Consider the following 12,992-nt stretch of genomic DNA (forward strand, 5'->3'; position numbering starts at 1 on the left):
AGACAATTGATTCCCCCATTGAGTTGAATCACAAACTTAGTACAATAGAACATGAGCATATTGAACACATCAAGCAATATCAAGTTAGTGGGAAAGCTGATTTATCTCTCTATCACTTGGTTAGATCTTATATATGTTGTCAGTAAAGTTAGCAAGTACATGCATTCTCCTAAAAAGTCATGTCTTAATGATGTTGAGAGAATTTTGGAATACATCAAAGGTACCCTTGGCCAAGGTCTCTTAATGAAGAGACATGGAACATATGAAATCAAGGGTTACTCGGATGTTGATTGGTCTAGAAGTGCTATTAACATAAAATCTACAACCAGATATTGTGTGCTTGTAGGAGGGAATCTTGTTTAATGGAAAAGTAAGAAGCAAACGGTGGTTTCTCGATCAAGCACAGAATCAAAGTATAGACAATGGCCATCACCACATGTGAAATTTTATTGTAAGAGCTTTATTAAAAGAAATGGGTTTTATTGTCACAATTTCCATTACACTTTATTGTGATAATACTGCAGCCATCCACATTGCTGCAAATCTTGTATACGATGAATGAACAAGGCACATTAAAGTTGATTGCCACTTCATATGTGAAAAAATTCTGAATGAAGAAATAGTCATTCCTCATGTTAAAAGTGAAGACCAATCTGCTAACATTTTTACAAAATCAGTCACAAGGTTGAGGCTAAATGATATATTTGGCAAGTTGGGGGTGTGTAATCTACACGAGCCCCAACTTGAGGGAGAGGGTTAGCGAGAAACTATGAATCAGTTTTTCATGACTCATGCATATTTTGAAACTTGTCATCTTTACTTAAGCTTGGGCATCGACCTGGCCCAATAAGAAATTAGGCTCGGGTCGGCCCGACACCTAAAGCCCGAGCCCGAGTGTGGCCTGGGTCCAGCCTGATTAAATTAAAAACATATTTTTAATATAAAATAATATATAAATTTAATTAATTATAATAAAATATTATAATTATATATAAAAATTAATAAAATATGTATTAAAAAAAAATATCGAGCCGAACTGGGCTCAGTCGAGCCCACCTAGGCCAGCCCTATAACTTATCGAAATGGCCCGGTTCTTTTTTTTCGGGCCCGAGCCTATGACCTAGTCGAGCCGGGTACCCATCTACCCAACGCCCAGCCTTATCTTTACTCTTTATATTCCTGACCTGGTTTGAGGAATTTACAAGAGAAAATGATGCTGTCTTCTTAATAATCTCAAAGTGTAACCCACCCTTTGTATAAAGAAGGGATGTGCCAAAGAAGAAATATATGTTAAACACGCGGTAGCGTACGTGTGGGCACGCCAGCCCATTAATGGGCCGTTGAAGTTCACTCAAGTCGAACACCATGTTTGCCCATGCTAACTTAGTCGAGCCCCACAACAAGTCTCGAGCCCCACAACAAATGTCAGCCAGTCAGGTGGGAAACATTTTTTCCCGCCCAACCATTTACCGGCGGTAAAGAGCTTAGGGCAGTTACGAAAATGGCATCCTTTCCCTCTCCGCGCGGTTGCCGTCTCTCCCTCTTTCCATCATTTTCAGACACCGGCCCACTCTGGCGTTGTCTCTCCCACAGCTATGCCGCCGAGTGGAGTGAATGATTGCCCCCATGCCCCAAATGACTGCTTCTTGATGTTGTGTTGTGGTGGTGAGACGTGACTTCTTCTTCTTCTTCTTCTTGAATCGTGAGTTCATAATACAGTCTCACAGACAAGTTCACAAGGGCCAAAGGTCGATGGTCAATGCCCCAATGGACGCTTAGTATGGCTCTCTCCCTCAGTCTCTGTCTTTCTTCTTCTTCTTCGTCTTTTCTTCTTAGTTCTTCTTATGATAATTTTGATTTGGGGGTTTCTATTTAAACTTTCTGCTTATTGTTTTGGGAGTTTAATTTGCCCCTTTTGATTACAGATTTTGGGGTTTGTGGGCACTTGGCAGTGAAATCAAAGGACGACTGATCATCGATGAGGCCACGAGGGCCAAACCAATGGGTGATGGCTGGCCGATGGTCCATGGACATTCACTCGCTCAGTAAGTTTCTCTTCTTCTTCTTCTTATTTGCATGATAAGTTTGAATAGATATTGTTACTTCGATTTCAATGGAAGGTAATTTACAAAATGGCTTATAATGAGATGAGGTTCTCTTTGCTTCTATCAGGCTAGTGGCCTACTTTTTGCTTGTCCCAAATTGTAACTAATTTTAATCACTAGTTCTTGCTAACGGAGATTTGAATCTGGCTAACTTCATAGGTTTGTTGCTTTCTTTTGATATAACTAGGTAGCAGAGCAGGTCCTCTTGCTGATTTGTAGTTTGTTGCTTGCTAAATTTTTTCCGCATGGAAATGTGCAGGGGAGTTACAGAGGTTGATGAGATGAGATGACATAAATGATCGTTGGTGCTTGATTGTTACTATTTATAGAGGAAGTTTATATTGTATCGATGAACAAAACTGATGTTTGTCCTATTGTTCATCTGTAAAAATACAATGGGGTGTTGTAAAAAATGCTCTTAATTAGAGCGTATCAACAGAAATATAGTTCATTTTGAAATCTCTAAATTGTCCATTTTTTCTTGCAATTGACTGAAATGTCCCTTACATTAGGTTGGTGTGCAACTATATATGGATGCAGTTGAAGATTTTGCACTGCCCTATCCCACAGTAATGGACATAGTAAAATCTATGCAAAATTTTTTCACATACTACATACTAATATAGCGTGGATGTTCCACAGAAAAAAATTTCTGGCTCCACGTGTTCTTTTCTTGTGTTTCTGTTCCTTTTTTTTCTAAAAGAAGATAATATGAAAAGTGATCCTTGGTAGGCTTGTAAGGAGGTGTTCATGGCCTTAAGCCTAGAAACAAAAGAAGAAGATCTCCTTTTCATTTGGTTGAGAATAAGGCTGATCTGCGTAGAAGATACTTCAGCTAACTCTGCTTGGACTACCGTCTATATTTCCATTTGCAGGAAGCAAAGGGGGAAAATTAGTTCCAAAATATAGTTTCAAGTACGCCAAAATATAATTTTTCAAAATTTTATCTGAGAATAAAATGATTTTTTTAAATTTACAATTAAATTTTAAAAAATGTTTTTTTAAAGAGGCGGTGGGGTCAAAAATATTAAAAGTGACTTTCGTAAAAATCTTGTTTCCAATAAACCCCTTGATAACTTTCTTACTCAGAATAAGATATAACTAATTATCGAACTGCCAAAATAAATAATAAATTATCATTTTAACATTAAGAAACTTTATTTTAGTTTGATAATGAACCTACGCCTGATAAATTTTCTTGCACCGCCACTAATTAGTAATTCCCCTCAGCAGCGTCGAAAAATGCAAAGCAGAGTTAGCGTTTATGTTGCGCTTCGCACGAGCAGTCACCATGCCGCCCCAGATTTTCCCACTTTACGGGTACCGGAAGAAAAGACAAAGCGTGCATAACGTGGGCTCGCGGCGAGAGAGAGAGAGAGAGAGAGCATAAATCGAGTAGCAGCATGCGTGGCGCGTTGTGAGTACCTGCAGAGCCCTTGAGCGGAAGAGAGAGCGAGAGCGAGAGGGATGGAGGCACCGACTGCTTGCGCGACTGTGTCGTCTATCTTCGTATACCCAATCAAGTCGTGCCGTGGAATTTCCGTCCCTTCAGCGTCCATCTCCTCGACAGGTACTGCCTTCTTCTCCCGCAATCACTCGAATCTGTTTTATGAAGAACCCAGTTCCATTAAAAGTTTCCTTACATGTGGAACTATATGCCGTTTGATGCAGGAAGCGACCACTAGTGTGGTAACATTTTTTTCCTTCTACGTCAAGCTGTAATTTAAGGAAGCCTATTTACCAATCAATTCGTGTCCTCAATATCAATCTTGTGCATGTTTTCTCGCTTAAAAGCTCAGCCATTTGTCCAACTTGTTTGGAACTTAAAGATAAACGGAAATGACGACCTTCGAAATTCCTACGATAGAAGGGAAATTTTGTTGCTTTGGAACAGTGAAATTGAACAGTTTGAGAAGTGCAGTTGAGATATAAGTGGAGAAGTACTGAAATAGTCATAAAAGTGTGGACATATATTTCTACTAAAACTGGTCGCACAACTATCAGTATATACTAAGGTTGCCAAGTCATAATACGCAGTAGTTTCATTTGAACAATTTCCAATTTTGCAGCCCAAGGTATGGAAAGATGGTGGGCATGCTTCATTTTCATATGATCAAAACATGCTGCCATCTCTCTTATACAGTCGCAATGTATTTCTCTCTTGACCTTACATGATAATATTTTCCCTAGTCTTGGTCTTATCTGAGAACAAAAACATGACAACGTAGCTGCTGGAGAAATTTAAAAACCCTTTACCCAGTGTTACACAGGTGGTATGGCTAACACAGTGTACTTCAACCAAATTTCTTCACGCACTGTAGCATAAGTAACTCTCATTTACCCTCATTATTTTCCAACTATGTTTTCCACAAGGATCTTGACCAGTGATCTGCAAAAAATGTGAAGAGTAGTGATTTGACTTGTACTAGAATTGGTCCAAATGAAGATGAATCATAACCATGTACCCCATAGAGACATGAACTTGGAATGATTCATATTTCTATGCTAAAAGACATTCCGGATGGGCTTCCTACTGCACTTTTAAGTAGTCTCCTCTCCAGATTAGGGTGACCTTTTTGCCCATTTCTGATTTAATTTTTTCAGGTCAAAGAACGTCGCGGTTATTTACACGCATAATAAGAATGGGCACTTCTCTGTTCTGCAGGAACTTGTAGATGCAGATTGTAAATATACGAATTCTTCAAACTGCAGTTTCAACTTTTAAAGTATAACATAGTCAAGAGATTGAAGAAACTGTGACAGGCCAGAACTTTATGACTCTAATAAGCTAATGTTGGCGATGTGCAGAAATGATCTTATGCAATTGTCATCTAAGCTATGCAGTTCCCGTTATATCGAGTTTGCAAGAAAATATCAGTGTAGATTTATCCCGTCTACTGCAGGGAAGGATGAAATAAAAAGTACTCTGTTGACTGAATTACAAATAAGATGACACCTACAATCCAGGAAAGAAGCTAAATAGGCATGTTCCAGTGTTACTACATCTGTCCTCAAATTTCATAAATGTGGACATTATGTGTACGCAAACTTTCAGCTCAACCGAATATGCTTTTGGTCCATATTCCATAATGATACATTTTGTCTTTCTTTAATGAGTATGGTCAATATAGTAATATACTAAGTGTTTCTTTCACCTTTATGTCCCTCTCTTCCAATAGGATTTCGATGGGACAGGCAGTGGGTGGTTGTGAATTCCAAAGGACGAGCATATACACAAAGAGTTGAGCCAAAACTTGCATTGGTTGAACCAGAGTTTCCAAGGGAAGCATTTGATGAAGCTTGGGAGCCTTCATGTGGATCATATTTAGGTGAGTGCAATGTTTTTCTTAAATTGGGAACTATGTCTTCTAGTTATAGAAGTTCAGGATATGATTTCTATCTGCATACCTGTTTTATCATGTGATTAGTTCTTTACAACTTTAGTACCTTATGCCATGTGTTAGGCATATATACAACCATTTTATATTGCCATTTTAGAATATTTTATGCATATTCAAAGCAAGGGCAAAAAACAAATATGAAATGGAAAGCTCATATACTTGTGAATAAGGTCTAATAGTCAACATCCTTGCAGCTGTTAGTGGCTGAAGTTTCTGCTTATCTGCAGGTGCTATTAAGTTTTTAATATAACTTGTCCACAGATCTATATTCATAGTCTAAGCTTGTTGAAAAATGCCTATTTGGTTGATTGTTACACAGGTGGTATGGCTGAACTGCAATTAACAGCATGGACATGTCAAAATTCCATGTTTAAATTAGTGAAACTTGTCTATAGAAAAGAAATTTATGATATAAGTTTCTCTTGCAGTTTTGAGGGCTCCTGGAATGGACACATTGAAGGTTTCTCTGAGTAAAAGATACAACATACTTGATGGTGTTTCTGTGTGGGAGTGGTCTGGTTCTGCATATGATGAAGGAGATGAAGCAACAAACTGGTTTTCTGAGTACCTTGGAAAGCCAAGCCGTTTAGTTCGGTTTAACACTGGCAAGTTAATTTCCTTAATAAGTCAAAACATGCTTCCCCTCTTCTGATTCCCCCACAATTTTTATCATTACATGCATTTTTAAGTTGTCATGACCATGGGTATCTAAGTGTGGAACTGAATGTTTGGAACTCAAGCTACACAATTCAGTTGAACTTTGTTATACAGGCAAAACAAAGTTGGATCTTTGGATACTTGCTAGGACACGAAAAATGATTGCATGCATGCTCAGATATGCACATATATCTGCTGTCAGAAAATGTCACCGTGATGTCTTAAATAATGACTTCCAGTAAGGATTTTCATTACCGATTCCAACTGCTGAAAGGCAACATGCTTTTGGTTATGGGCAGTCATATGTAATTTTGATAAAGTATGTATACCTCTATAATATTTTGTCTTTAACCCTAATCTCTATTTAAGGTGGGATTAGGAGTCTAATGAGGATTAACGATTCTTCGTCTCTCTTCCTGTCGGTGGCTATCTACTCGTTCTGTGTCCTTTCTCTCTTCTTTCTTGTTTCTCTACTTCTTCTTCTTCCCTTTAGGTTATGACATTTTTTTTATTTCCTCCTGCTTTAATGTAAGTTGCAACACTGACCATACAATATGATTTATATGTTAAATCACATAAAACTCTTAAAATTTTGGTTCTATAATTTGTGTGATGTTGATGCAATATAATTTAGAGATGGATTAGATCCGGTACTAGGATCTGTATAGACTTTGGTTAGGCTGATTTGGTTATTGATGTTATTTTGGGGTTTGGATCTTTTAGTTTGTGGACTCAAATCCTATATTAGGATCCAATCCAACTCTAACTATACTACATCAGATGTTTAGAATGTGTTGTACGTATCGTACGATATGGGGCCGTATAGTACGATACGTATCATATCGTTTACAAAATACGATATGATACACCCATGTATCGTAGATAGGGGTGTATTGTGCCTGTATCGTACGTTATTGTGCGATACGCCATGTATCGTACGATACAGGCTGATTTCAAAGAAAGGGGGCCTGAACCCCCTTTCTTCGAGTTTCCTTTATAAAAGTCCGCTCCTTCTTCATTTCTAACCTAGAGATTGTGCCACCTTGGAGGGAAATCATCGATTTTCACTGTGAAATCATCGATTAAACCATGGATTTGTGCATGGGTGGCTGATTCCCATTGGGAGGAAAGAGTTTTTTTTTAAATCATGAAGATGAAGATGAAGAAGAAGATGGAGATGAGGACGAGAATGAATATGATGAAGATTATGAATGAGAGTTGAGAGTGCTTTCATTTTACATGTATTGACATTGAACATTTTCACAACTTCATTATCATCTTGTGATGTAATACATAACATTTAAAACTTGTTTTTTGATGTGGTATCTCATAGGCTTATGAACCTTATGACTTATGAATCTATCGTTATGAAATTATGAGATACATTATGTAATTGTTGACTTGTTGTGCTTTCTAGATTGATATTGTTATGAATTTGATGTTTACGAATGATGAACCGTAACTTTATAGCAATAATAAGTCTATCATTCTGTAAAACATGTTTTTTTATGAACATATTATTCTTGATTTTCACTGATTTTTTATGAATTTTCAAATTTTTTTCCTATTTTTTCTGATTTATTAAAAAGAAAACGATACGGTTACGATATGTTACGATATTTTACGATACGACGTATCTAAAAGCCATATCGATATGGCTTACGATACATTTTTTTTTTTAACTTTAGATTGTTGAATTTTAATTCATGATAAAATAAAATATACAGAGGCAACTTTATTGTTCAAATAAAAAAGGACATGGAATAGTTAAGTGTTAGCCTGCGACTAACAGGGGAATATTAACTCACGCCCTCTGCTCCAGTGAAAGCAAGCCTTCACAGTAATCTCCAATATTCATTCATAATTAGGGTTAACTTTCTAAGGACCTTATATATTCTGATTCACTGGATTGGGGCGGGTTATTATCTCCTATTGTCCACCCGATTCATCTACCTAACGTGACAGACTCAAACGTGGATACTCAGCCCCAAAGGACCAGACCGTTGCCTCCCTACTGAACTGGACCCATGACCCACAGAGTCCAACACTTAACATGAAGTATAGGTTTACTACTTGACCGAAATTCAGACTGTTAAAATTTTAAATCATTATAAAGAAATATATGGAATATAACTTTGGTAGTCAAATAACAAGGGCCACACAAGTCGCAATGGTGAAAATATAAAATGTTACAATTCAAATGCAAGAAGTTTAGACATTTGGGGCCTATTACAAAACAAGGTGACTAATCAAGGTAGAATATCAGCAAGATGTGTGCCAGTTCGATAAGAACAACTGGCCAGTAGAGTAATGCCAGAAATGGGTGGTAACTTATAGCCTTATATGTACAGATTTTTCTGTGGGACTCCTCTGATGCTATATGTTCCAGGTAATTTGAACTTTGAAGGACAAGAGCTCAAAGTTCTTGCTATGGAAATGTGTAGGTTAAAACAGTTTGATGTCATGTCGAAGGATGATACCATGAATAAATTTCTTAAATGTTATGTACGACATGCCAAGTACCAGTAGCTATATGTGCTTATTTAAGTTCAGCACCTAAAGCTTAAATTTTAACTAGGAAAAAATTGTACTGGCCTTCTAAGCCTTCAAAAATTATCTAAAGTTCTAGATAAAGTTTTTATCTTACTATTCATCATAAATACTTTGGCATTTGATTTCTGTTTACTTTTGCAGAAAATGAAACCAGACCTGTGGATTCCAATTATGCCAGTGGATATGAAACAATGTTTTCTGATGGTTATCCATTCTTACTAATCTCTCAGGTGAGTGTAGATCTTAGTAGCATTTTATGTTATAAGGTGTATATTTAATTTTGAAATTTTTGATATATTTATTTTGTTGCTTGCAGGGTTCTTTAGATGCACTAAACAAGCTTCTGAAAGAGCCTGTACCTATAGACCGCTTCAGGCCAAAGTCTCTGTCTCTCTCTGTCTCTGTGTGTGTGTGGGTGAAATTGGTATTCTTTTCAAACCAGAAAAGGGATAATTATGTAAACTAAAAATCTATACTGCAAGTTAATGACTTGGCATAAATTATGATGTCATAATTTTGCGGTTGTGTGGAATTTCTTGTTTAGTTTTTGTAACCATGTTCATTCTTATGTGCAATTTTTTTGTTCTTCCAAGAACACAGAAAATTATCTGCGGTTGAATAAAATGGGTTGCTAAAGTTGTCCTTCCACTTTTACTGTATCATCACTTTTGGTGAATGTGGTGGTGACTTGTTGATGCCTTTGTTATTTTGAGGCATTATTAACTTTAAAATGATCAGTTGTCATATTCTCCAGAAAAGAAGAGGATGCCCTGGAGTACTTGTATCATAGTCACCAATGCAGGGGAATCTATTGCTGCAGTCAGTTAAAGAAATAATAAACCATTTTTATCTTTAAAAATATCACCATGTAGAAATTTTTGAATTATATTTAAGGAAATTCTATTATATACTTGGACCCTGTATATTCAATTTTTCTTCTTTCGTATTTTGTAATTTTTCTATTACTAGGTTTTTGCTTGGTGGTTCACTTGCCAACTTTTAAGTTGGTTATAATTTGCATGAGTTTGATATGGAAAAACAGATGTTACTCGTAATGTGTTAAGTCATAGCAATTTCTCTCTTTCTGCTTTTAGAGATTCTAATAATGACAATAGTGTTTTTTTTTCACAAACTTTTTTGGTTCACAGATCACAAATTTATGACATTATAACTTCCTTTAAGACTTCTATTTTAAGCTTTCAGAACCAGCAAAATGCTTCTGTCAACAAGTTCTGAATAAATTAATCAATTTTTCCATTAGCCTCTACCAACTTTCCACATTCCACGTGGCTAAACATTAGGATTTTTATCATAAAACTGGGTTTTTGGGTCGGTTGTTTGAGTAAGCTATCAGAACCAGCAAAATACTTCTGTCAACAAGTTCTGAATAAATTAATCAATTTTCCCATTAACCTCTACCTACTTTCCACATTCCAGGTGGTCCATGGATTTTCTGTTGTCTTTTAAAGTACGTTTTCTCTGTAGTACACATTTTGTCCATAGCAACAGGTTGTATTGTATCCTAAAGATTCTTATATATGACTAGACATTTAAGTAAAATATGGGGCAACATCTCTAGTTTATTTGCTCATTTCCTCTATAGTATTCAAAGTGAGCTCAAATAGTTCTTAGCTAAGCCTCATCCTCACTTTCTAAACAGTGGAGCTTTGTGGTCCTCACAATCTTCTATTGTCTGATACTGGTGAAGGTTGTTTGCAGTATTCTTGTTGAAGGATGTGATCCATTTGCTGAAGACTTATGGGCAGAAGTAAAAATAAGTGGGGCAAAATTTCATGGTGTTAAGCTCTGTTCTCGATGTAAGGTAAACAAATTAGTCACTTGGAGATGATGCACAAATTAGTCACATGGATAGAGCACTTTAAAAGGTTATAGCTGTATCTAGGATCTATATTTGCTATATAAAACTGGAAGATTCATGATCTTTCGTATTGCATTTCCCTGAATAACCATACAATATGAAGTCATTTCCTGGTTGATATCTATATGCACCATATATACTGTACATTATGTATGTATGTATGTATGTATGTTGCCTGGCATTTTGCCAAGATTGCAAAAGAAAGGAAAAGAAACATGAAAAATCATGATATTTTGAGAGAAAAGCCCAATTGAAAAATATATCTATTTCCAATTTTTGTAGAAAAAACATCTTTAATATGTTTTGATCTTTTTGCGGTTTCTTTTAAGATTTTAATGATTATGTTCAACGTTCTCTTGAAAAAGTAGTAGGAAAATGAAAATTTTCATAATTTTTTATTTTTCATTTTCTGACTTCCTGAAACTTTTTTTTCAAGAAAAATAAACTTCCCAATTAGTGTTCAAAGTGGAAACTAGCCAGTTAAAAACCAAAGAGGCTAAGAATGATATTTGTGCAATCTTTATATATCGCTGACAGACAATATGGACTTTAAATTACCAGATTGTTATGTGTATCAATGTTCTTTTGGTGATCCAAGATCCGATGGTCAAAGAAATGCATCAAATCTACACGCGCACATAAACATTGTTGAAAATCACCACCAAAGTGTTAATTCTATGTTTTGATAATTCTGAACACACCTATGCTACTGAATTGGGTAGAAAGACCTAGATTTCTTTTGTCCCTACTAGACTCTACGTGCAAACAATCGTACTATCTATAAATGCTGTAATATGCTTCTATTGTTATCATGCGTGATTCATTCAGTATTTTTTCTTTATGACCTTACAGCAGACTCATAGTGGTTCTCATATTTCCATCCATGTCAGATGCTAACAAACACATATATGGGGTTTGAAAAAAATACATGAGTGTCTTTCATCACCATAATAAATAATTTGTGTAACAAGAGTAGCTTAAATCTTTCTTGATTTAGTAATGATTTTTGCATGCCTTCCTATTTTTAAGTCATGTAAAAGGTTCCTAGTTCTGTAATTGGGTGATTAATTCGTAGCACCCTTGTGTTATTTTTTTTTCCTTCTTATTTTAGTGCCTTTGGAATTTCTTGCAATTTATGTTTAACCTTGGAATTGTATCTGTATTGATCAGGTACCAACTATCAACCAGGAGAATGCAATTGCAGGTGACGAACCTATCAAAACACTCAGGGAATTTCGATCTGATGAAATCTTGCGACCAACCAAGAAATCTCAGAAGAAGGTTATAAGATGCTTGTTTTATTCTGTAATTATATCCATAATCAGTTGATTAATCTGGTCAAATAATGGTTATTATTGTCACAGGTTTACTTTGGGCAGAACCTTGTTTGTGAGGAGTCTCGTAGTTCAGGAAAGGAAACTTCCATTCGAGTTGGTGATCCTGTTTATGTCATTAGAAAGTTTTCTTCTCATGCTGATGCAGCTGCTTAGTTTGTTGCTTTCTTTCAGTCAATAGTTAGAGTAGGATACTATCATATGTTGGTCAGGTTTGTTGACCCTCGTTTCTTTAACAAGCTAAAATGGTGATATGATTGCATTAGTTCTGACATGTCATAGTGCAGTATATTAGATGCCATGACTGTATTTCTGTTTACTAGCATTCTCCAGTGCCATATGATAGCTCTTGCAGCACTTGGGATGGGCAGTAGCATCTGAAATTTAGCTTTCAGAATTATAACGCACATTCTTCTCCAAGCCAAAGATCCTGCCAAACTTTGTAAAGTGAATGTCAAATTGTTATCGTAGACAATATTATTATAAAGCTGCGTACTAAACTAGAACTCCTGCACTATTCTGTAGCTGAAACTCTGTGGAAGCATCAATTTGGAGGTATTTGTATTTTCCATATGGAACGGAGGCTTTGATGGGTTCCAAACTCAAGGATTCTTTTTCCCATAATCATCTCCTTTTATTACTCAGGGTCAAGTCAGCCATGAAATATTTTCTAGCAGCAAGTAGTAAAACTATCATTATTTTTCATCCATTGCTTGTTAGCTTCTGAGGCGATAAATCATGGATGCTATTTGATATAAGAAATAAACTGATCTAAACTTACCCGTCTTTAAATGTTGAAGAAGAGAATTCTTCTGTTATTTGTAATCCCAAGAGAGCGAAGATTTTAGTCATTCGTGTCTGCAGTTGTAAATAAAATAGATGCTTGAGAGGACATCATTCTTTGATGTAAGATCTCTTTCTTTCCCCTAACCAGCTTGAATCTTTGTCGCCTGTCAGTTGTAGTCTTCTCCTTGTACTGATGATTATAACATGTCATACTTATGCTTCTATGTCGAGAATTCTTTTTGAAATAACCATGGTCACTGATCAGGGAGTCAGCAAA

At 36.1% G+C, this 12,992-nt stretch overlaps 1 protein-coding gene and 1 long non-coding RNA gene across 2 annotated transcripts; both read left to right on the forward strand.

Moving 5' to 3' along the window:
* Positions 1 to 1,446: 1,446 nt before the first annotated feature.
* Positions 1,447 to 2,549, forward strand: LOC126410577 (uncharacterized). Its single transcript, XR_007574809.1, has 3 exons — positions 1,447 to 1,778; positions 1,926 to 2,045; positions 2,365 to 2,549. It is a non-coding gene; the product is annotated as an uncharacterized LOC126410577 (long non-coding RNA).
* A 789-nt stretch (positions 2,550 to 3,338) lies between these two features.
* LOC116265044 (uncharacterized) lies at positions 3,339 to 12,498 on the forward strand. Its single transcript, XM_031645565.2, has 8 exons — positions 3,339 to 3,675; positions 5,285 to 5,434; positions 5,935 to 6,111; positions 8,858 to 8,946; positions 9,033 to 9,097; positions 10,436 to 10,538; positions 11,766 to 11,876; positions 11,960 to 12,498. The coding sequence occupies exons 1-8, from the start codon at positions 3,573 to 3,575 to the stop codon at positions 12,083 to 12,085; spliced, it is 924 nt and encodes a 307-aa protein (XP_031501425.1). The 5' UTR covers positions 3,339 to 3,572; the 3' UTR covers positions 12,086 to 12,498.
* Positions 12,499 to 12,992: the final 494 nt, after the last annotated feature.

The sequence above is a fragment of the Nymphaea colorata genome, chromosome 11, assembly GCF_008831285.2.
Source record: "Nymphaea colorata isolate Beijing-Zhang1983 chromosome 11, ASM883128v2, whole genome shotgun sequence".
Taxonomy (NCBI): domain Eukaryota; kingdom Viridiplantae; phylum Streptophyta; class Magnoliopsida; order Nymphaeales; family Nymphaeaceae; genus Nymphaea; species Nymphaea colorata.

Bases quoted from the DNA above. Each gene is read 5' to 3' on its own strand.
- LOC116265044 (XM_031645565.2), top strand. From the start codon at position 3,573: ATGGAGGCACCGACTGCTTGCGCGACTGTGTCGTCTATCTTCGTATAC. The intron at 5,435-5,934 runs GTGAGTGCAATG...TTTCTCTTGCAG, and splicing joins TTCATGTGGATCATATTTAG to TTTTGAGGGCTCCTGGAATG. The intron at 9,098-10,435 runs GTCTCTGTCTCT...GGTTGTTTGCAG, and splicing joins ATAGACCGCTTCAGGCCAAA to TATTCTTGTTGAAGGATGTG.